This window comes from Berghia stephanieae, chromosome 10, assembly GCF_034508935.2.
Source record: "Berghia stephanieae isolate SIO BIC M18660-M18661 chromosome 10, UCSD_Bste_1.3, whole genome shotgun sequence".
Classification (NCBI taxonomy): Eukaryota; Metazoa; Mollusca; class Gastropoda; order Nudibranchia; family Aeolidiidae; genus Berghia; species Berghia stephanieae.
Genome location: NC_088369.1, coordinates 40,723,695 through 40,748,694, shown reverse-complemented (window position 1 = coordinate 40,748,694; position 25,000 = coordinate 40,723,695). Strand labels below are relative to the sequence as shown.

At 35.0% G+C, this 25,000-nt stretch overlaps 1 protein-coding gene across 1 annotated transcript in view; it reads right to left on the bottom strand.

The window, feature by feature from the left end:
* The window catches only part of LOC144980667 (uncharacterized), a 34,306-nt gene extending 19,969 nt beyond the window's left edge, over window positions 1–14,337 (bottom strand). Inside the window, exons 1-5 of the mRNA XM_078928345.1 lie at window positions 13,683–14,337; window positions 6,663–6,939; window positions 3,082–3,102; window positions 2,023–2,150; window positions 545–612 (exon numbers count right to left, since the gene is read on the bottom strand). Of these exons, the coding sequence (XP_078784471.1) occupies window positions 545–612; window positions 2,023–2,150; window positions 3,082–3,102; window positions 6,663–6,939; window positions 13,683–13,850 (662 nt within the window). The 5' untranslated portion in view covers window positions 13,851–14,337. The remainder of the gene's footprint in view (window positions 1–544; window positions 613–2,022; window positions 2,151–3,081; window positions 3,103–6,662; window positions 6,940–13,682) is intronic.
* Window positions 14,338–25,000: the final 10,663 nt, after the last annotated feature.

Sequence of the window (25,000 nt, the reverse complement as noted above, 5' to 3'; positions counted from 1 at the left end):
AATAATAATAATAATAATAATAATAATAATAATAATAATAATAATAATAATAATAATAATAATAATAATATAATAATAATAATAATAATAATAATAATAATAATAATAATAATAATAATAATAATAATAATAATAAGATAGTGTTTTTAGTTTTTTGCATTTAGTGGTATTTGAATAAATATTATGTACATACTCATTTTTAATAAATTTTTTCCAGTTTTGAAAAGTAGCAAAAATCTCTAGGATAAACCCTTTCCTTACCAGCTATTTTCAGAATGTTCCTCAAAATTTCACACCTACCCAAAACAAAAATAGTTTTTTTCGTACTCAAACAGAAGAGCAACAAATACATTCTATGCATAATATTGATCAGCAAAATGAAATCTAAAACACAGTGTCAGGTTTTTATAGCTAAAATAAACATTTGTCTTTAGATTTTGTGATTTACAAACGAAATCTGAATGATAAAAATGCTGGTTGGATCGTGACGAATATGACGATTTTACTATGGTTGGTAAGGAGAGGGTTAAATAAGTTAACTGACCTGATTCTGAACACTTGGCACTGATGATAAACATCACTTAAATTACTGTTTGAAAATGCCGAGTCCATCTGTCGGAAAAAGAATGTCAAAATTTGAGCTTTTATATTTCAGCTTTTATAGAGTGCAATATCCACTAAATACTAGCGGAAGAGTAAAAATGGAAAGGCTTCGTATGGGAACAAAACAGACAATGGACGTTTCGGGTACAAACCCTTCGTCAGCACAACAATACGTACAAATGAACGTGGAAAACAAATAAAAGATAATTTTTATATTTATATTTTATTTGTTTTCCACGTTCATTTGTGTATTGTTGTGCTGACGAAGGGTTTGTACCCGAAACGTCCATTGTCTGTTTTGTTCCCATGCGAAGCCTCTCCATTTTACTCTTTCGTTAGTATTTTACGATCACCGGCTTCAGGCAGCCTTACTGTTTTCTACAATATCCACTAAATGTGCTCAAAGCGCTTTACAATGGGTCCCTAGCCAACAGCAACACTTAACAATTATTAGGACGGGACATGACGCCTGTTAGACGATATTACATTTTTTCCGGTCAGAGTCCACGCTGTTTACGCCCAGGTTACTCATTTTACACCTGAGTACGGTGCGAAATTTTTTTAAAAGCGCCTTTTCCAAGGACTCAACTATGCGCCGAGCGAGGCTTGAACCCAATACCTTGGATCCGAGTGTCATACCACTAGACCACATCGCCACACAAAATATTTATGATTATATGTAATAAATAATATGTACAGTTGAATCCATGGAAAAGACTCTTTACTCACATTCTCTCACCGTACTCTGGTGTAAAATGAGTACCTGGCAGTCAACAGCGTTGTCTATGTCGAAAAAATTATAATATTCGCCTCAGAGGCGTCATGTCTCGTTCTACGTGTTACGTGTTGCTGTTGGTCAGGGATCCTTTGTAAAGCGCTTTGAGCACATTTAGTGGATATTGCGCTATATAAAAAAAGAAGTCATGTGGCATGGTTCACGTTTTCGAAAATGTTCACAAAATATTAAACATACAATCTCACAAAACTGTGTAACCTTGAACGTTACGGTATGACTGACATAATTTAGTGAGAACTAATACTCTTCAACAGTCGTAACGTCACTTCCTTCCTAATGACGCATGGTAACTTAGCAACACTGGCTCTAAACTATCGGAACAATGGCGGACGCCGTATGAAATATTTCTCCGGCGAGCCCTATAGGGTATCCAGAGGAAAAAAAAACACATACATTTGATCATGTTTTGACCTTTACACATTCTGATCACAAGGCATATGAAAAGTTCTAGCCAGCATGAAAAATATAAAGTAATGATTTTCTTTGTTTAGAACCAAGATGGCCGCCGTTGCCGTGCGCGTGACATCAGACTATTGAATCCAATTTCCAATATGGTTGTCGAAAAACAATAACAAAAAGCTAAGCGACGTCAACCTCATCTCTTCTATAATAAAATACTTTACCGCTTCGCAGAGAGTGCCTGCAATGTCTTGGAATTCTGGAGACCCGGGATCGGCCATTTTGGGGTCGTATGTTTCGTTGAGTATCCGGACGGACACGTCACTTTGCGTCAACTTGCGTCCGTCCAGCACTGAGATGACCGGTGTTACATGAAAAGTTAAAAAAAAAAAAAAAACAACAAATGGAAATAATATAAAATAAAAATTAAATGTATAGATTAGTATGCGTTTGTCTAAGAAGCTCCCACCATTGCCACCCAGAAGTATAACGGACCAACACAAAAAGCACTGTGTAACATTGAACTTTTAGAGATAATATGTTCTTGGCTGAGAAGCTCACAACATTGCCATCCGGAAGTATAACGCGCCAACACATAAAACTGTGTGTAAACTTTAACGTTTATAGTCGGGTTAATACAGTTTAGTGAGAATTACTCATAAACGCGGATGGCAAAAAAACCCCTCAAAGACCTAAGTGACGTGAATTTCGTTCTATTCATACAAAACACTGTTATCGAATCGTTTTAATGCTATGAAAAATTCTGACCAATCCTTACTAATCTATATTGTATTATAAAAAATGAAAAAGTATGCTTGGAACAGTGCCAGGCAAAGCAGAGTGCTGCATGCATTCTAAATGGAGCAACATATCTGCTATTCGTTTAAACAGTTCAAATAACTACTGTGATTCGGCCCTGAATCAGCTCTCTCTCTCTCTCTCTCTCTCTCTCTCTCTCTCTCTCTCTATATATATATATATATATATATATATATATATATATATATATATATAGTTCTCTATCTATCAATCTATCTATCTATCTATCTATCTATCTATCTATCTATCTATCTATCTATCTATCTATCTATCTATCTCGGTCTCTCTATCTCCCTCTCTCTCTTTATCTATCTATCTATCTTTCTCTATTTTCTCTCTCTCTCTCTCTCTCTCTCTCTCTCTCTCTCTCTACTAACACATCATGTAATGCTGTATGAATACACAAATAGAATAACATAAAATCTACTATCGTTTATTTTCCCAAACGATTTGAGTCAACTTACGTGGTTCTGGCCTTGAATCATCTAAAATGAGTGGAATAGAAACATAAATGAATAATAAATAGACGGATAATTAATGACGAAATAGAAAAGAAATGTCGTAGAACAACGAATTTACGATGTTATGGATAAAATAAATACCTGACAAATGAACAGGCTAGCGACTGACATTTGAATGAATCTATAACATCAAGACAGGACATCAAGAGCTGTTAACGGCCAGGTACTCATTTTACACCTGAGTACGGTGAGATTGCTTTTTTCAAGGACTTAACTATGCGCCGAGCGAGGGAGGATCGAACCCAAGACCTTCCGATCCGAAGGCGAGTGTCATACCACAAGACCACATAGCCTTAACCAAAATGAATAGAAATCAAACCCAAGTTTCATAGCCTTGGCGAAAAATTCGATTCCCAGCCCCTAGTTCATCCCGACATCATACCGCGTTGAGACAGTGGGTCATAAATTGATGGATCTGACAAAAGGGTGGCCGGATTGCTATTCAAGGCCAAGGTCAAATATTAACACTCTCCTTACCACCTATAGCAAAATCGTCACGTTTGTTACGACACAACAATATACATATTTTTCCTTATTCAGATTTATTTTGTACATCACAATGATCTTTGTTTAATTAATAAGAACATAAAGTTGTTTTGAAGAGAGATTGTTTGAGTTTTAACCCTCTCCTTACCACCTATAGGAAAAATCGTCACTTTCATTACAATGCCACCAACAGCTTTCTTATTCTGATTTCATGTTGTTATAGTCATAGCTATAAAAACTCGACACTGTGGTGCAGAGTTCATTTCTCTGAACAACATAAAGAATATACTTATTACTAATCTGTTTGAAAAATCTGTTTTTATGTTTGGTGGGTATGAAGTTTCTGGTAAAATTCTGAAAATAGCTGGTAAGGAGAGAATCAAAAAGCAATTATTCTGCTGGGTAAGCTTGCCATTTTTTTGGAAAATGCTGGAAATGATCGGTAAGGAGAGAGTTACAGACCGATAATTATGCCCTACCAGATATTCTAAGTAACAATCGGAGTCAACTGGTGATAGAATTACCCTTAATTATTTTTTTAGGTTCTCTTTACTCGTATATATATATATATATATATATTATAATATATATATATATATATATATTATATATCTCCTTACCAGCCATTTTTAGAATTTCCCCTGAAAATTCATACCCAATCAACACAAAAAAATAGACTTTTCTTACTCAAACATAAAAGTAACAAGTACATTCTATACGGATGTTGTTCAGCACAATAATATCTACAACACAGTATTTAGTATTTATAGCTGTAATTAGTGAAAGCATTTTTTAAGATTTTGTGACGTACAAGAGAAATCAGAATGAGAAAATTGTCGGTTGCATCGTAATGAATGTGACTATTATCCTATGGTTGGTAAGGAGAGGGTTAAATTGTTTTGTTTTAAAAAAGAAATATTTTACAATTTTTAGATTTGTCAGTAATTCTGTGCACGTAGCCAAAGAATTTATTAAGGTCTTTAGGGAACAATGCTAACCCCCAACCCTAGTTTTTTAAAAAAAAGTATAGTTAGTATGCGCTTGGCTAAGAAGCTCATAACATTGCCATCCGGAAGTATAACGGACCAACGCAAAAAACTGTGTGTATCCATGAACGTTTATAGTCGGGTTATTACAGTTCAGTGAGCATTACTCATAAACGCGGATGGCAAATAACAATAACAAAGACATGAGTGACGTCATCTTCGAACTATCTATATTAAGCCGAGTTTCATAACATTAAATAAATATTCAATTTTCAGCCTCTAGATCACCATGACATAATAAGGGAGGACAGAGAGGACCTAAAAATATCCACCTGTCGTCTATCTGGAATTTAGTAAAGTATTTATGTCTTTATTGGGTTTTTTTTTTCGTTTGTTGTTGGCCGAGGAAGGATTTTGATCCCGAAACGTTCTGTTTTTGGTATTTTGTTCTTTTTTGAAGCTATAAAAATCATTTTTGTTTATTACTTTTGACATAATAAGGCGAGTTTAACTATTGATTTCCTTCAGTCTGATCATGTCAAAATTGGATCTGAGGTTAATAACACTTCTTTATGGATGAGTTATATCATGAACGCAATATTAATAGATCTAATATTACTTCACATATTGACCGACGTGATTTTATTACTGTTAAGTGCTTAAAGGTTAAAAGTAATATATATAGATAGTAGTAGTAGTAGTAGTAGTAGTAGTAGTAGTAGTAGTAGTAGTAGTAGTCGTAGTAGTAGTAGTATGGCTACACCTCCAAATTAATATCGTCAACCCAGCTTTGAAAGTCTTCCTCCGCCCTAATGACGGTTTCGTAGCCACCATCAAGTTCAGTTACTTGGCACTGGAGGACGATGTGATCGCTGGTTTCTGGAGCTGTCTGAAATTTCCGGCAGGCATCATTGTTCCCAAGATTCCATCTGCACATATTATTTCATGCAGTTCTGCCATGTCCTGTTAAGAGGCGATTTGAGGAAACCCAGTATTTCCTGGCGTTATTGAATGCAGATATTCTTTTAGTGGGAACTTTTATGATGTTTCCTCCTCTTGGTGTTTCACATTTCACTCCGTTCTCCTCCACACTGAAGTCTGCCATTTTTGTTTGGTTGAAAGGTCTTCTCGATTTGAGTCTTGTTGTTGAAGGTGCCTGCTTTATGATTATTTATATAGGAGTGTTGTCTGTGACGTCATCAATTCTTTCATGGATCCTTTGATTAGCGTTTGATATACAAAGATAACAGCTTTAGAATAAAAACAAATTACTAAACACGAATTTCTTGGGCTTAAAATATTTCTACAGCCAAGAGTTAAAAATAAAGTTAAGGCGGCGATATTTCATTTAAAATCCAGACACAAATAATATAGTATACGCGTAGAACATTTGTTTTCGATTTTAGAAGGTGATATTATGAGAAGCAAGATAGGTGTCTGGTTTGTGTTGTGTTTTATGTGTTAAATTCATGTAATAAGATACGCATCATTTCAATTCGATTAGATTGAAAAAGTTGTTGATATTGGTGGGAAGAATTCATATTATTTGGACATGGTTCCTTTTCTCTAGTATCTTTGAAAATACTCCGTAATGAGACAAGTGCATTTTGCTAGTAACAGCAACAACAACAACGAGAACAACAGCAACAACAACAACAACAACAACAACAACAACAACAACAACAACGACAACTAGAACAACAAGAGCAACAAAATAGGCTTCTATAATCGTGACGTCACTTCCCTTGTAATGACGCATAGTAACTTAGTAACTGGTGCTAAACTATCGGAACAATGGTGGACGCCCTGATGAAATACTTCACCAACGTGCATAAAGTGGATCCAGAGGAGAAAAGCATTATAAATCTGATCATGCTTTGACATTTATACATTCTGATTACATGACATGTGAAAAAGTTCTTGCCAGCATGAAACATAAAAATTACCGATTTTCTTTGTTTAGAACCAAGCTGCTTGCTACTGGACGGACGTGACATCAGACTATTGAATCCTATTGATAGTAAATAAACCAGGAAATGACGTATTGTTTACCCATAAGAAGCCAGTAATAAATGAGCCATCCAAATATGGCAGCCAGGAACAACGCCAGCAGTAAAAGGGCCAGACATATCCCAAGTCGTCTTGACCTCTTCCGTCTGCGTCTGTCTGTTGATGACGTCACTCTGCTGGTAAGGCTTGCAGTATCGGAGTGACTTCCCCTTGCTCCTAGGAGACCATGGTGATGATGGCTTTTTGATGTTTTGTGATGCTTTTTGTTTTTTCTACTTCCAATTGTGCTGGATTTTGACGACTTTTTGTCATTTTGTTTCTGAGGATAAACAATTAAAAATGTATTCATTCAAAACCATGCTTACAACACGGAGACAGAAGTTATCGCGCTTTTTATTTTCTTCATATTCTCTATAGAATTTTGATAGAAAAAAAAATGAGCTTTTATATAGCCCAATATCCACTAAATGAGCTCAAGGCGCTTTACAAGTGGTCCCTGGCCAACAGCAACACGTAACGTGTAGAACGTCTGTTTGGCGATATTACAATTTTTTGTGTGACAGAGATAACGCTGTCAACGGCCAGGCACTCGTTTTACACCTGAGTACGGTGAGAGAATGTGCGTAAAGAGCATTTTCCAAAGACTCAACTATGCGCCAAACGAGGCTCGTACCCAGGACCTTCCGATCCCAAAGCGTGTGCCATACCACTAGACCGCATAGCAGCATGATAGATATACGTTAAACCCTTTTTTTCTTCTTTAAAAGCTCTTATTTATAATATATACATAATATATTAATTTGTAGACCGTTTTCACGGATTTACCAAGATCAAGTTGCGTCATAATGGTTAGTTTGGGAGTTACTGATATATACATACATGATATATCTATATGAGTGTTGGTGGGCACTTGTAGGTACGAGAGTGCTCGATAATTTAGGTTAGAGCATATGAAAATAAATAAATTCACTCACGTATTTTTAAGCCGAAACGAACGATGACAATGGGCATGATCTTTATTAACTTTCTATGTGCTCGAGGTCATTGGCCACATTGCAAAATGTCCTCAAAGTGACCCACTTAGTGAAAAGTGTTCACACCTTTTAAATGTCTAACATCACGATTGGTCATTTGATTCAGCTTGACACATGGGTATGTTTACAACTTTCATAAACAAAGCAGCGTGTTTACATTTGATAAGAAATATCCAATCGTTGGAGAGCAACACCTCATGTGATTGATGACCTGGTTGGACGAAAACATGAATATAGATCGCTCCCATAACATATCCATGTGCTCGAGGTCATTGGTCACATTGCAATGTGTGCTCAAAATGACTCACATAGTGAGAAGTGTTCACAGTATGCGAAATATCCAACGTCACAATTGGTCATTTTGCTCAACATGACTCATGGGTATGTTAACAACTTTCAGAAACAAAGCATGTTGACATTTATTGAAATATGTCCATTCGTTGTTCAACAACAAATCATGTGATCGATGACTTAGTTGGACGAAAACTTGAATACAGATCGCTCCCAATTATCTAGGTTAGAGCATATAAAGATAAATAAATTCACTCACTTATTTTTACGCCGAAACGAAGGATGACAATTAATTCACACCTGAACAAATGGCCCATGACATTTTATTTGCGAGTTATTTGTTGTCTTCAAACAAAGTTAAAAATAACAAAACTCATTAATAATCTCACCCATCGTGAACTACGAGACAAAAACAAAGCTTTTTATCGTGTCAGAATCGGGCTGTCGTGTTATCACCTACATGGGTTTTAGTCCGACGTGTACATATATGCAGGTCTGACATCCGAACCCACTTATGGGCCTAGTTTAATCTCTCACGAAGATGACGTCACTCAGGTCTTCGTTATTGTTTTTTTGCCATCCATGTTTATGAGTAGTTCTCACTAAACTGTATTAACCAGACTATAGATAGTTCGAAGATGACGTCACTCAATCATTTGTTATTGTATTTTGCCATCCGCGTTTGTGAGTGATTCTCACTAAACTGTATTAACTAGACTATAAAAGTTCATGGTTACACATAGTTTTGTGTGTCGGTCCGTTATACTTCCGGATGGCAATGTTATGAGCTTCTTAGCCAAGCGCAGACTATCTATAAACGTTCAAAGTTACACATATTTTTGTGTGTTGGTCCGTTATACTTCCGGATGGCAATGTTGTGAACTTCTTGATCAATCGCGTACTATCGAGATTGACGTCAATAAACTCTTTGTTATTGTTTTTACCCAGTCATTTTATGAGTAGTTCTCACTAAATTATTGTTATGAGTCAGACAATGAACTGTCAAGGTAAATTATGTATGTGTTTGCTACATTAACTACTAATACTTCCACTAAACAGTATCAATTGGCACGTTTTCTATTACATTTCCATGTGCTCGAGGTCATTGGTCACATTGGAATCTGTGCTCAGAGTGACCCACATAGATAGAATGCGCTTGGCCAAGGAGTTCACAACATTGCCATCCGGAAGTCTAACGAAACAACACACAAGCTCTGTGTAACCATGAACTTTTATAGTCTGGTTAATACAGTTTAGTGAGAACAACTCACAAACGCTGATGGCAAAAACAAGAACAAAGGCCTGAGTGACGTCATCTGCATACTATCTATAGTGAAAAGTGTTCGCAGATTCTAAAATATCTAACATCACGATTGGTCATTTTGTTCAGCTTGACACATGGGTATGTTTACAACTTTCATAAACAAAGCAGCGTGTTTACATCTCTGAAGAAATATCCAATCGTTGGACAGCAACAAATTATGTGATTGATGACTTGGTTGGACGAAAACGTGAATATAGATCGCTCCCATTAGTCTATAAACGTTTAAGGTTATACATAACACATAACATATTTAAATAACCTAAGAATGGCCAAAAGTGATTTAAAAGCAACACAGATTCCATGCGCACCGCAGAGGATCGTGATTCGAGGAGACAGCTGACCGACAACGTGCTCAAGAGTACAAGCCACGATGGATGATGACACAATAGATAGTTCGAAGATGACGTCACCAAGGTCTTTGTTATTGTTTTTTGCCATCAGCGTTTATGAGTAATGCTCACTGAACCGTATTAACCTGACTATAAACGTTCATGGATACACATAGTTTTGTGTGTTGGTCCGTTATACTTCCGGATGGCAATGTTATGAGCTTCTTAGCCAAGCCCATACTATCTATATAATATTATCCGGCTGGCGGAATGATGTTGAGTAAAATACCTAAGCGAACAGAATCAATAATTTTTTTCTGTCGAAAATGTCAGATACTACATTATGTCGTAATACAACCGTATTGGTGAAAGTGTCAAATATTGTGAAATGTTTAATCAAAAAACCAGACTTGGAAAGGATTATCTTTTAATAGCAAGCAGATTAACACTGAAGTTCAAGGATAGGGTGTTTTTGAACAAAATAAAACAAACAAAAACGAGCTGTCATACGGATGGTTTTAATCGGCTATCCCTAATGTTTTGTTCAAATCTCACACATAAGGCTGTACAAAAACATCAGTCTTGTAAGGTTTTCTACACACAAAATATGCCCAAATATTAACTCTCTCCTTACCAGTTGTTTTTCATAATTTTCCTTAAAATGTTTCATGTCTGAGGGAAAATTAGATTTTCTTTACCGAATCTTAAAAGCAATAGGCGTATTTTGTTCATGAAAAAAATAATTTTGACACCAGAGTATAAAGGTTAAAAAGTTATAACAAAATAAAACATCCTCATATTTTTGAATGAACAAAAGAAATTGGAGTAAATAAGATGCTGGGTGTGGCGTAACGAATGTGACGATTTTCTATAGTTGGTAAGGAGAGGGTTAAATATTTTTGAATAAAAATGAGAAATATTTTTGTTTTTATTATTTTATCAGAGTAAAATTATTTAAAATAAACAAAACACTGATGGTCAGGCATCACAATTGTAGTAATTAGTTTTTTTAAAGTGTCGACATTTTTTTTTTGGAAAATGTTTATTATTTAAATCTTTGAGAAAGTATGTTTGCTATGCCAGTGGTTCTTCGTGGCCAATTTTAGGCTATTTTTCATTATTTATCCAAGAGAACTTGATGAAAACAAAAATCTTCCTCAGTTATTCTAAATCTTCTTCTTCTTCTTCTTCTTCTTCTACTTCTTCTTCTTCTTCTTCTTCTTCTTCTTCTTCTTCTTCTTCTTCTTCTTCTTCTTCTACTTCTTCTTCTTCTTCTTCTTCTTCTTCTTCTTCTTCTTCTTGTACCTCTATTTATGTGTTATGTAGTTTTTTGCATCGCAGCAGTACATGCTCTGCATCTTCCGTCTCCTCACCACATAATTTGAAGACTTGTGACCCTATTAGTTCCACGCGTCAATGAATATTATTCTAAATGCCTTGAAAGGTCCTGGAAGGTCCTGGAAGGTCCTGGAAGGTCCTGTTTCGAATCTCAAATATTAATTTGTCTGCATAATCATCATAGACATTCATCATGTGTGGTCTTGAACCAACGCTCCAGAAATGGTAACAAGAAATTTGATAGGTGAAGACAAAAATGGCATTAACCAGCTTTGATGATAGATACACAATAACAACGCCAGACTAAATATGGTTCGAAGTTGACGTCACTCAGGTCTTTGTTATTGTTTTTTTGCCATCCGCGTACATGAGTTATTCTCACTAAACTGTATTTACCTGACAATAAACGACCATGGTTACACAAAGTTTTAGGTTATGGTCCGTTATGCTCCCGGATGGCAATGTTGTGAGTTCCTTGGCCAAGCGTTTGACTAAGAAGCTCACAACATTGCCATCCGGAAGTATAACGAATCAACACATACAACTGTGTGTAACCTTGAGCGTATAATATAGTCTGGTTAATGCAGTTTAGTGAGAATTACTCATAAACATGGATGGCAAAAATCAATAACAAAGCCCGGAGTGACGTCATCCTCGTTCTGTTTATACAAGAGGCTGGGAAAGTAAACCGGTATTTTAAAACAAATGAATAGAAGATAACGACATGTACCTATTTATAGATCTGATTACCTACATTGTTACGGGCCCATTGTTGTAATGGAAATTCTATCATACCAGCGCTAAACATTGTCCTTTGTTACAACAGTGTTTAATCAAACCCATTATAGGATTCAGTTGTCTGATGTCACGCCGCCCGGCAACGGCGGCCATCTTGGTTCTAAACAAAGAAAACCATTACTTTTTATTTTTCATGCTGGCTAGAACTTTTCATATGTCTTGTGATCAGAATGTGTAAAAGTCAAAACATGATCAAATTTATGGGGTTTTTTTCCTCTGGATACGCTTTTAAGCTCGCCGGGGAAATCTTTCATACGAGCGTCCGCCATTGTTCCGATAGTTTAGAGCCAGTGTTACTAAGTTACCATGCGTCTTTAGGAAGGATGTGACGTTACGACTGTTGAAGAGTATTGGCTTCAACAGTCGCGACATCACTTCCCTCGTAATGACGCATAGTAACTTCGTAACTGGTTCTAAACTATCGGAACATGGCGGACGCCCTTATGAAATATTTCTCTGACGAGTATAAAAGTGTATCCAGAGGCAAAGGACATTTATAAATCTGATCTTATTTTGACTTTTACACATTCTGATCACAAGACATATGAAAAGTTCTAGTCAACATGAAGAATAAAAATTACCGATTTTCTTTGTTTAGAACCAAGCTGCTGGTTGCTGGGGGAACGTGACATCAGATTATTGAATCCTATTACGTTTGATTACCAGGCCTGCAAATATGTTGTGCACGTCGAAGAAAAGTATTGATGCTAAGCGTTTAGGTAAAATAATCACAAAATCCACCAATCAGATTAAATGTACCAACAACACACAGAACTGTTACCTTCAACGTTTATAGTCTGATAGATATAATTTTTTTGAGAACTAATCACTAACAGCCTGTCTAAAAGTAATAACAAAGAGCTGGGTGAAGTCATCTTCTTTCCTTCTATAGATAAAAACAATTCATTCTTTCACAGAATCTCAGCATTCAAATCACAAATTTGACATATAGTGACCCTTCGTCTAAAAACGGTATTAAGTCGGGATGATTAAGATAATGAAAATTGAATTTGTAGCCAGAAATATCAGACTTAATTTGAGTTTGTTTGCTTTATAGAGGAGAAGGAATATAATATTTTACTGTGCTAAATACCAACGTTCCATATTTTTGACCAGTTTGACTATAATTTGACTTTTTAGCATCTGGTCCATCCCGACATAATACCGGTTTGAGACGTTTGGTCACATATACACAATTTAAAATGTTCTACTAACCAGGTACTATCAAGTTTGCTTGTTTTACCTTTGCCAATTTGTTCACTCAGTCCCAGCTGAATAGCTATGAAACCAGCTTTTAAGCCTCTCCTTACCAGCCATTTTCAGAATTTTCCCCAAAACTTCACACCCACCCAACACAAAAACAGATATTTCTTAATCAAACAGAAAAGCAACAAGCACATTCTATCTATATAATATTGTTCGACAATATGAGCTCTACTACAGAATGTCAAGTTTTTTTTATAGTTAGAAGCAAAAAGAAATGAAATCTGGACGAGAAACGTGACGGTTGCATCATCGCAATAAATGTGATGATTTTCCAATAGATAGTATGCGCATGGATAAGAAAGTCAAAACATTGCCATCCGGAAGTACAACAAACCAACACACAAAAATATGTGTAACCTTAAACGTTTATAGCCTAGTTAATACAGTTTTGTGAGAATCACTCACAAACGCGGATGGCAAAATAATTAACAAAGGCTTGAGTGACGTCATCTTCGTTCTATCTATAGATAGTATGCGCTTGGCTAAGAAGCTCATAACATTGCCATCCGGAAGTATAACGGACCAACACACAAAATTGTGTGTATCCATGAACGTTTATCGTTGGGTTAATACAGTTCAGTGAGCATTACTCACCTGAGCGACGTCATCTTCGAACTATCTATAGGCGGTAAGGAGATGGGTTTTAAAATGCCAATTTCCCATGATTTCGATGACTACTTACCAGTGAGGATTGTTCCAGAATGTTTTTGTTCCAATGGTCGGGGTACGATGTGTGTCTCATGGACTGGTCCACGGTCTTCACCCAGTACGGCATCTCCTCTCTTTCCACCATTTCAGATATATCCTGCTGCTGATGGTGCTGGGGGTTCTCCTTCATCTCCGAAGGCATGGTTAATAATAATTAATATCTCGCTGGTGCTGCTGGTAGGGGTTCTATAATCTGAAAGTCGTCTGTCGTTTATTGCGCTTGAGTGAGTGATGCTGAATAGTTACAGTGCTTGGTGGTGGTTCAAGCACGGATTGATGGTCCCAGTATTGGTTGATTGAGCAAGATGGTGGTTTTGATGGCGTGTTGATTATTAATCGTGGTGGAGAACTGCAAAAATTGTCATCATTTTGGTGTAAAGTTTGTCTATACAAAAAATGTTCGCAGTCTAATGGTGGTTCGAGTGGATGGTTTGTGGTCCGTACATAGGATGTATATTGAAGATAATATTGAATGTTTGATCTAGATTGTAGTTGTTGTTATTTCAAATAATACAAAATTGAAACTGTTTAACTTTAAGCGTTTATGATTGTTTTGCTGACTTTATAAAATTTATGGTCTGCGTTTATGTACAAGATGATGGTGTCACTGAAATGCTAGGTAAATTCAATTCGTATCTTGGGGTTTACATGGATGCAAATCAAACGATTCCAGTAGAAAATATATATATATAGTCATGTAGAATAGTATTAACATTTCCTTTTTTTAAAGCCAATAATAACTACCCTGAACCAGGATCTCTCTTCATATCAGAAATTTATGGATTCAAATGAGGCCGAATTATTCCCTCAAGAACTAAGAAATATTACAATCCCTTTGAACTAAAGTCACATTAGGATCATGACAGCCACACAACTCTTGCCCAGGACCGTGACCAATGGAAACAATTAACAACAAAGATGGAGAGAGAAGCTAAACTCATCGACTATGACTGAATCATACAATTCTCAGCTAGCGTCATTCTGACTGCAAAGCTTAATACTACTACTACTACTACTACTACTACTACTACTACTACTACTACTACTACCACTACTACTACTACTACTACTACTACTACTACTACTACTACTACTACTACTACTACTACTATTACTACTACTACTACTACTACTACTACTACTACTATTACTACTACTACTACTATTACTACTACTACTACTAGTAAATACTACTACTACTACTACTACTACTACTACTACTACTACTACTACTACTACTACTACTACTACTACTATTACTACTACTACTACTATACTACTACTACTACTACTACTACTACTACTACTACTACTACTACTACTACTACTACTACTACTACTACTACTACTACTACTATTATCTACTACTACTACTACTACTACTACTACTACTACTATATATTACTACTACTACTACTACTACTACTACTACTACTACTACTACTACTACTACTACTACTACTACTACTACTACTACTACTACTATTACTACTACTACTACTATACTACTACTACTACTATTACTACTACTACTACTACTACTACTACTATTATTACTACTACTACTACTACTACTACTACTACTACTACTACTACTACTACTACTACTACTTTGTTTTTGTTTCCGTTACACGTTTGCTTGACAATATAATTCAGGAGTTTTGTTTTCAATTTTCTGTAATTATGAATTGGATTATGAAGTTTTTGGTCGCTTTGTGTTCCTTCCTCATTATTCTGTAAAAGATGACATTGTTTTTTAAGTCTTTTTATTTGGTGCTGTTCATTCTGCTGATGCTAGTCTGTCGGACTCTAAAAATTATAGATTATATAGACTTTGGTCAGAAAATTCGTCCTTCCAATTATGACCTATTAAAATGACTTTCATCTTGTCAAAAACTCTCAAACCCGGGACTTCACGGTTGTTCTAGGTTTGAGAGTTTTTGAAAAGATGAGAATCATTATAATCGATCTATATTTAACTCTCTCCTTACCAGCCATTTTCAGGATTTTCCCCAAAACTTCAAACCCAACTAACACAAAAATATATTTTTTTATCACTCAAACACAATAGCCGCAGGTTCTTGCGATAAATAATTTCTCTACAACACACTGTTCATTTTCTTTAAAGTTTTTGATGTACAGGATAAATTTGAATTTAAAAAATGTTGATTGTATCGTAAGATAAAAAATTAAATGTGACGATTTTTCTCTATTTGGTAAGTCAATGGTTAAAGGTTTAGTTTTTTCTTGCCAAATTAAAAAATAAATTATTTAGTACGGCATTATTGCAATTTATAAGAGATGCAATGCAATTATGATAAACTAAAAAGTTTTATGGTTGGGTTGGGGTGGGGATTGAGGGGGGGGGGAGGGGTGGAATGTGTTTTATTAAATAGTGTCCTTGAATTTTTTTCATAGTTTTCTTTTTAACTTTTTCTCATTTTTACATGCGCATGCATGCCTGCCTTCGGATTAGATTTAATCTCTTTTAGTGTATCTTACAATAATATTATTATCTCTTTGATGTCTTCTTAAGATCTCATATCATTTATCACAGTTTGTTTCTGCGGTCACGAAATTGTAATTTCCTCCTTATTACTTTTCATTTCACGGACAATTCGTTACGTTCCCTGCGCTTTACCGTGTTCCACTTCGTTTCATTCGTTATTCAATTGTTTCAGTTTTTGTTTTTCAACTGTTTCAATTTTCATTGCATTACTTTCCGTGGTTACTTCTTGTGCGGCTATAATGTGTTCTAGTGGTATGACACTCGCTTTCGAATCGGAAGGTTCTGGGTTCGAGCCTTGCTCGGCGCATAGTTTAGTCCTTGGAAAAAGGTTCTTTAATCACATTCTCTCACCGCACTCATGTGCTAAATGAGTACCTGGCGATTTACAACGTTATCTCAGTCGGAAAAAAAAATTACAAAATCGCCAAACAAGTGTCATGTCTCGTTCTACGTGTTACGTGTTGCTGTTGGACAGCGACCCCTTGTAAAGCGCTTTGAACACGTATTAGTGGATATTGCGTATTATAAAAGCTCAAGTTTTTTGGGTTTTTAAAAATTCTGTTAGATAAAACTGATTTAACACCTAAAATGCACTTAGTGTGGTTTATGTAAATGTTGCTGCTCGAAGCTCGAAGAAATAAATAATAATGTGAAATTGAATGTAAGCTTCAATTTAATTTTTAAAAAACAGATCAAATGAAAGTTTTGGGTTTCCCCCTTTATCAATAAAACATATTTTTTGTTTTGTTGATATAGGGGAAACCCGAAACGTTCAATTGATCTGTTTTTTTTTTTTTTTTTGTAATTAAATTTAAGCTTACATTCAATTTCACATTCTAATTTATTTAGTGTGGTTTACAACTCGATGTTTTTCATACATACATCCTTTTGAATCTTAGTTTTTCATAAATATTGTAAAAGAAGTAGAAATCGTTTAATTCAACATCCTGTTTGTACCAGGTCAAACAATTTCTATATTTACGTCTGTTTTAGATTACTTTCGTTGTGGCATTTTAAAAGGCAACATAACAACGCCATTTATAATTGAAGAAAAAAATTGTTTTTTTGAATGGTCACGGAAGTGGCAATTAAAATTCAATGTCAACAAGTTCAAGGTATTGGATGTTGGGAAGAAATATCCTAATCACATCTATTACTGAGATGACTATAATTCAAATTAAATGTTTTGCATGATACAAATTAAAATTTTGAAAGGGATCTTGGTGTTGTTTTTGACCCACATTTGAACTTCGATTTGGATGTCAATGATTGTATATCTAAAAAAAACTTGAGATTTTATATAGTGCAATATCCACTTAATGTGCTCAAAGCGTTTTACAAGGGGTCCCTGACCAACAGCAACCCTTAACATTTAGGACGGGACATGACGCCTGTTAGGCAATATTACATTTTTTTTCGGACAGAGACAACGCTGTTAACGGCCAGGTACTAACTATTTAACCTGAAAACGGTGAGAAAAAGTGAGTAAAGAGCCTTTTCCAAGGACTCAACTATGCGCCGAGCCAGGTTCGAACCCATGACCTTCCGATCCGAAAGCGAGTGTCATACCACAAGATCACATATCCGCACCCCACATAGCTAATCACCTGTTGGGAATCATATACAGGAGTTTTACTTATATCAGATAATAATAGCATGTTTCTTTCGTTATTTAAAACTATTATAAGACCTGTTCTTGAATACGGGAACAATGTTTGATGCCCAATATAATATCTAAGACAGTTTAGAGGTCTTGAAAATATTCAAAGACGGACAACAAAATTGCTTCCTGGGATTAAAAACATGTCATATGACGAACGATTAGCATACCTCAATTTACCTAGTCTCAAATATCGAAGATTTAGTCGAGATTTAATACAATTCTACAATATATTCATAATATAAATGATATAAATCCATCAATTTTGTTTACATTTTCCAAGATTACGTATACGAGAAGCGACACATATAAAATATCTATTCTAAGATTTCAGACCAAACAGAACTCATTTATTATAGATACAGAAAGTCAAAACATGGAATAGTCTCTGTTTTAACACAAAGAATGCATGTTCTTTGAATCAGTTTAAAATCTTAGATGATCTTGTGCGGCTATGTGGTCTAGTGGTATGGCACTCGCTTTCGGATCGGAAGGTCTGGAGTTCGAGCCTCGCTCGGCGCATACATAGTTGAGTCCTTGGAAAAGGCTCTTTACTCACATTCTCTCAACGTACTCAGGTGTAAAATGAATACCTGGCCGATAACAGCGTTGTCTCTGTCCGAATAAATTGTATTACCGCCTAAAAGGCGTCTTGTCCCGTCCTACATGTTAATGTTGCTGTTGACCAGGGACCCCTTGTAAAGTGCTTTGAGCACGTTTAGTGGATATTGCGCTATATAAAAGCTCATTTTTTTCATTTTATAGATGATAGAGAGTTAACGTCTCTGTGATTTACGATTGACTAATATTATGTGTGATTTAATTTTACTCTTTTAAAATGAATTAATTGATTGAATTTTAAATTCAATTTGATATTATTATTTTTTATTTATTTATTTATCTATTCATTTTTTCGTTTGCTTGTTTGTTTATTTAGTTATTTATCCATTTATTTATCTTTTAAGCTTTACATTGTCATGTGGATATAATTGTTTTCATTAATTTCATGATTTGCAGACTGGATTGTAAACGTTTACAAGTAAAATCCATGACGTCTGAAACAATCTTGAATCATGACAATTTATCAGAGACTTATGTATGATTATTATCGTTGTTACTTTCATGATTATTGCTGTCATTAATATTTCATTATACTATGAACTTTGTACATTAATGATTCATTCGATCATGAACAATTTTCAATAATAACTTCAGTATTCTTTAATAGTAATTTTCAACTTTACATTGTCGTATTGATATATTTTTCCTGAAATTCAAGGTTGTGGAAACCTGTTATGACAAGAACTCATTTTTGATCAAAATTAACCTTCTAACTACAATCTCTCAGTTCAAACCTTTTCACCATCCGACTGATTTTGCCTTTCATTGTAAAAGAGTCGTTGCGTCCATGGAGCCGGAGTTTATCTCGATTTCTATAGCGTAATAATATGAATGATATAATGCAAGCTATATGAGATTTTGAAATTATAAACCCAATTGTATAAGACATTTAAAGGATATTTCCTATACATTCAGGCTTTAATAAGATAAGATAAGATAATGTAGTTGATTTGTTATCATATTGAAAACAATGTAATAAATTTGATATATATCAATTATACGTATAACTATCGAGAGTTCACAATGATATTTGTCGTTTTAACGTATTATATAAACCTATCCTCATGTAAACAAAATATCAATGTATCCTTTCTCCATCCTCCATATTCGGGGTAATACTTTCCTATGTGGGTGTTCCGATAGCTCAGTCTGTAGAGCACTGGCTTCATACGCGTAGGGGCCAAGATCGATCCCGGGTTGCAGTCGATAATTTTATTTGACCCCCCCCCCCCTTTCCACACAGTAGTCATTGGCTAGTCAAGATTATTAGATTTTTCTGAAAGTACGTTGAGATAGACTAGCGTCCTATCCAAAGGGTAGCAAACAAATTATTATAACGCTATAGAAATCGAGATAAACTCCGGCTCCATGGACGCAACGACTCTTTTACAGTGAATGGCAAAATCAGTCGGATGGTGAAAAGGTTTGAACTGAGAGATTGTAGTTAGAAGGTCAATTTTGATTAAAAATGAGTTCTTATCATAAATGATTAAATCAACCCTTTTTGTACATCTTTGGGAAATATTAAAGTTTAATTTCACTTCGAAATATTTTTTTACAGTTAGTCAAGTTGAAAAAGTATGAAATTTGAGAAACGATGTTGGATACCTTTCCCATACATCTAACCATAACTTCATGAAAAATCCCCCGATTTACTCCATATAAGATTAAAATGCTCAGGGGAGGATATTCTTTCAGAAAATGTAACTCTACAATGTTCATCTTTCGACTGATTATGTCATGTACTGACACAAATATTACCAGTGTTGCATAATATAATCTAGGTAAAATTCAAACATATTTTTTTTCCTCATCGTTCTATTATTTGTCTGGATAGGATTATAAGTCACCCCCCCCCCCTCCCCCCCCCCCCCTCCATGAAATCTCTTGGCACATTCCTTTTACAAGACTGATCACCTAACTTTCCGTAGCCTTCTTGAGGAAATTGGAAAACGACTTAAACAAATACAAAGTTAATCTCTATTTTAATAACGGTTTTTAACTCGCTCAATCCTAGAGATTTTTGCTACTGTTCAAAATCGAAAAAAAAAATGAGTATGTACATAGATAGTTTTATTCAACTACCAATAACATGCAAAAAAAGACAATAAAACATTAATTTTGATACGACGCCTATAATTTGTCTAAAATAAAAACTGTAATAGATAGTTATGGGGTAAAAATAACCCGTGTAAACTAGGAATATAGTCGGTGTTAGGGTTGAGTGAGTTAACTCACTCACCTAGAGATTTTTGCTACTTTTCAAAATTGGAAAAAAAATGTATTAAAAATGAGCATGTACACAGATAATTATATTCAACTATCATTAACATGTAAAAACTAAAAACATTAGCTTTGATACTACGCCTATATAATCTGTCTCATAAAAATGTAACAAATAGGCATGGGGTAAAAGTAACCCGGGTAAACTACGGATATAGTCGGTGTTAGGGTTCAGTGAGTTAAACCCAAAATAATTTTGGCATTTCGGTAATCAGAACTGTCAATATGTACACACATGTCGTTATAATTTTTTGTTGAATTATTTGACTTTAATCATAATATGTTTGAGCGGTGCGATTAATAGATCTGTTATATCTAGTAAGATATTCACAATGGCGTCCAATCAAGTTGTTTAACTCTCTCCTTACCGATCCTTTTCAGTATTTTCCCAAAATATCAGGCGTAAGCAGCAGAAAAATTGATTTTTTACACTCAAACAATCTCTCTACAAAACAACGTTTTGTTATTATTAATTAATCAAAAAATATTCTTCAAAGTTTGTGATGTACAAAATAAATCGGAATAGAAAAGTGTAGATACTTGAGCTTTTATGTAGCGCAATATCCACTAAACGTGCTCAAAGCGCTTTACAAGGGGTTCCTGGCCAACAGCAACACATAACATGTAGGACGAGACATGACGCCCGTCAGGCGATATTACAAATTTTTGGGGCAGAGACAACGCTGTTAACCCCCAGGTACTCATTTTACACCTTAGTACGGTGAGAGAATGTGAGTAAAGAGCCTTCTCCAAGGACTCAACTATGCGCCGAGCGAGGCTCGAACCCAGGAACTTCCGATCTGAAAGCGAGTGTCATACCACTAGACCACATAGCCGCACATAGATACCTATATTGTGTCGTAACAAATGTGACGATTTTGATGCAGGTGGGGAGGAAAGGGTTAAGTGATTGAGCTTTTTGAGCTTTATCTATATAGCGCAAAATCCACTAAATGTGCTAAAAAGCGCTTTACAAGGGGTCCCTAACCAACAGCAACACTTAACATTTAGAACGGGATATGATGGCGCCTGTTAGGCTATATTACAATTTGTTATTTGGAAAGAGATAACGCTATTAAAGGCTAGGTACTCATTTTAACCTCAGCACGATGAGAAAAAGTGAGTAAAGAAAGAATCTTTTCCAAGGACTCAACTATGCACCGAGCGAGGCTCGAACCCAGGACCTTCCGATCCGAAAGCGAGTGTCATACCACAAGACCACATAGTAGCCGCACGATGAAATATTTACACACCACCAAATAAAAAATTCGAATACTAGACGTTATGAATATTTGTCCAATTTTCAGAAGTGTTTGCTCCAAAATTAATGACATTAATCAATATTCTAATATAATCCATAAAAGCTATGACGTCGAAATTAATCCAAATGAATACGGCTAATGAATAGCAAGCACAAAATTAACAATCAATGGGATAATAATGACAATGACGACAATGAAGACGTTAATAATGATGATAATAGTAATAGTAATGATAGTAATAATTAATAATAATAATAATAATAATAATAATAATAATAATAATAATAATAATAATAATAATAAAATAATAATAATAATAATAATAATAATAAAATAATAATAATATAATAATAATAATAATAATAATATAATGATAATAATAATAATAATAATAATAATAATAATAATAATAATAATAATAATAATAATAGTAATAATAATAATAGTCATTAAATATTATTAATGACATAATAATAGTAATAATAAAAATATAATAATAAATAATAATAATAATAATAATAATAATAATAATAATAATAATAATAATAATAATAATAAATAATAATAATAATAATAATAATAATAATCATTATAAATTTTGTAAAATCCTTGATATTATCATCACAGAAATATCCGAACGAACCAAAATCCCATTTATTTCAATGATAACTATTGTAACTCCAAAGATCCAATCACACAGTGTTACATACAACAAACTCTAATAAAATCCAAGACGACAACAACAACGTTACCATCAACCAACTCCCTCCCTTTATTGACTGACATCACCAACGTTTATTCTATTCTGCCTGCTTCATTCATTCATTCTTTCTTTCTCATCCCACTCGTCATCGTCATCGCCATCGTCATCAACATCATTATCATCATCTTCCTTCTCATCCCCCCTCCCCTCTCACGGATCTAATAGCTATTGGCTGTCCGTGTCCGACAGGATTAAAACTTTATCCAAAAACTTGTAAGGTCCGTTTTGTGTGATCCATTTCCTCTTTACCGATCCCCGTGTCTTGATTTGTGGCCAAAACGCATTTTCTACATTTTGGCATTTTTTTCTTCTCTTACTTCATTTAACTTCTCAATTGATTAACATAATCCTAAACATATCAACTGCTCATATAATAACGATTTTAAAGGGGGGAAAATATGTTTAAGAATAGTTGAAAATCTAGGAATCATTTTTATCGATTGTTAATACAGAGTAACTTTTTTTTCTGGCCAAATTTAAAAAAAAGTTATTTTGTCAAAGTACGCCAAATTTCTCTGTCCACCTGACGCCATTAATTCTCAATACCTGCTTCTTACCTGACACACCTAATACAAGTATAAATGGTAAATGGCAGCTTTGAATCTCAACTCGTGTTTGCCATCTTTGCAATCACGAAATTTGAAAATATATTAAATAAAACAAATTAATAAAATCACTTAGAATATTGCATTTAGATAACATAGTTTTACACTTGTGGTTAGATTCACCACATTGTCGTATAGATAGAATGGAGATGACGTCACTCAGGTCGTTGTTATTGTTGTCTTTTTTTTTTGTCATCCACGTTTATGAGTAACTGGGTTCAATAGTCTGATGTCACGTCGCCTAGCAACGGGGAGCAGCGTGGTTCTAAACAAAGAAAATCGAGTACTTTTTATTCTTCATGCTGGCTAGAACTTTTCATATGTCATGTGATCAGAATGTATAAAAGTCAAAACAAGATCATATTTATAATGTCTTTCTCCTCTGGATACACTTTTTCGCTCGTCGGAGAAATATTTCATAAGGGCGTCCGCCATTGTTCCAATAGTTTAGAACCAGTTACTAAGTTACCATGCGTCATTACGAGGGAAGTGACGTCATGGCTGTTGAAGCCTATTCTCACTAAACTGTATTTACCAGACTATATAAAAGCTCATGGTTAAACACAGTTTTGTGTGTTGGTCCGTTATACTTCCGGATGGCAATGCTGTGAGCTTCTTAGACAAGCGCTTGCTATCTATTCTGAGAAATCACGTTTAAACCCTTTCCTTACAAACCATAGGAAAATCGTCACATCCGTTACAATAAAACCAATAATTTCTCATTCTGATTTCAATTTTACATCACAAAATTAATTTATTTTTTGTTTGTTCTCGCTATAAAACCTTGAAACTGTTTGTAGTGCTCAATTTGCTGAATAATTATATCATGTATAGAATATAATTGTTGATTTCTTGTTTGAGGAATAAAAGTCTATTTATTTTTGCGCAGGGTGCGGCTATGTGGTCTTGTGGTATGACACTCGCTTTCGGATCGGAAGGTCCTGGGTTCGAGCCTCGCGCTCGGCGCATAGTTGAGTCCTTGGAAAAGGCTCTTTACTCACATTCTCTCACCGTACTCATGTGTAAAATGAGTACCTGGTCGTTAACAACGTTGTCTTTGTCCGAAAAATTGTAATATCGCCTAACAGGCGTCATGTCTCGTCCTACATGTGTTAAATGTTGCTGTTGACCAGGGACCCCTTGTAAAGCGCTTTGAGCACAGTTAGTGGATATTGCGTTATATAAAGCTCATTTATTACTTATAGGGTGTATTGGGGAAAATTCTGAAAATGGCTGGTAAGGAGAGGGTTGACCAGATAATATAACTAACGTAGTCTGGAAAGACGAGTATTTAAAAATCTGGCCAGAACACTCGTTCTGGGACTTGCGAAGTCCCAGGTTTGAGATTTTTGCAAGGATGGATGGGGGTCATTTTAATCGATCGATATGCGGCTATCTGGTCTAGCGGTATGAGACACGCTTTTCGATCGAAGGTCCTGGGTTCGAGTCCCGCTCTGAGCGGCGTATAGGTAAGTCCTTATAAAAGGCTCTTTACTCTCATTATCTTTCGTACTCAGGTGTAAAATGAGTGATTGTCGTTAATAGCGGTGTCTATGTCGGAGCAATTTTTAAAAAAATTCATGACAGTC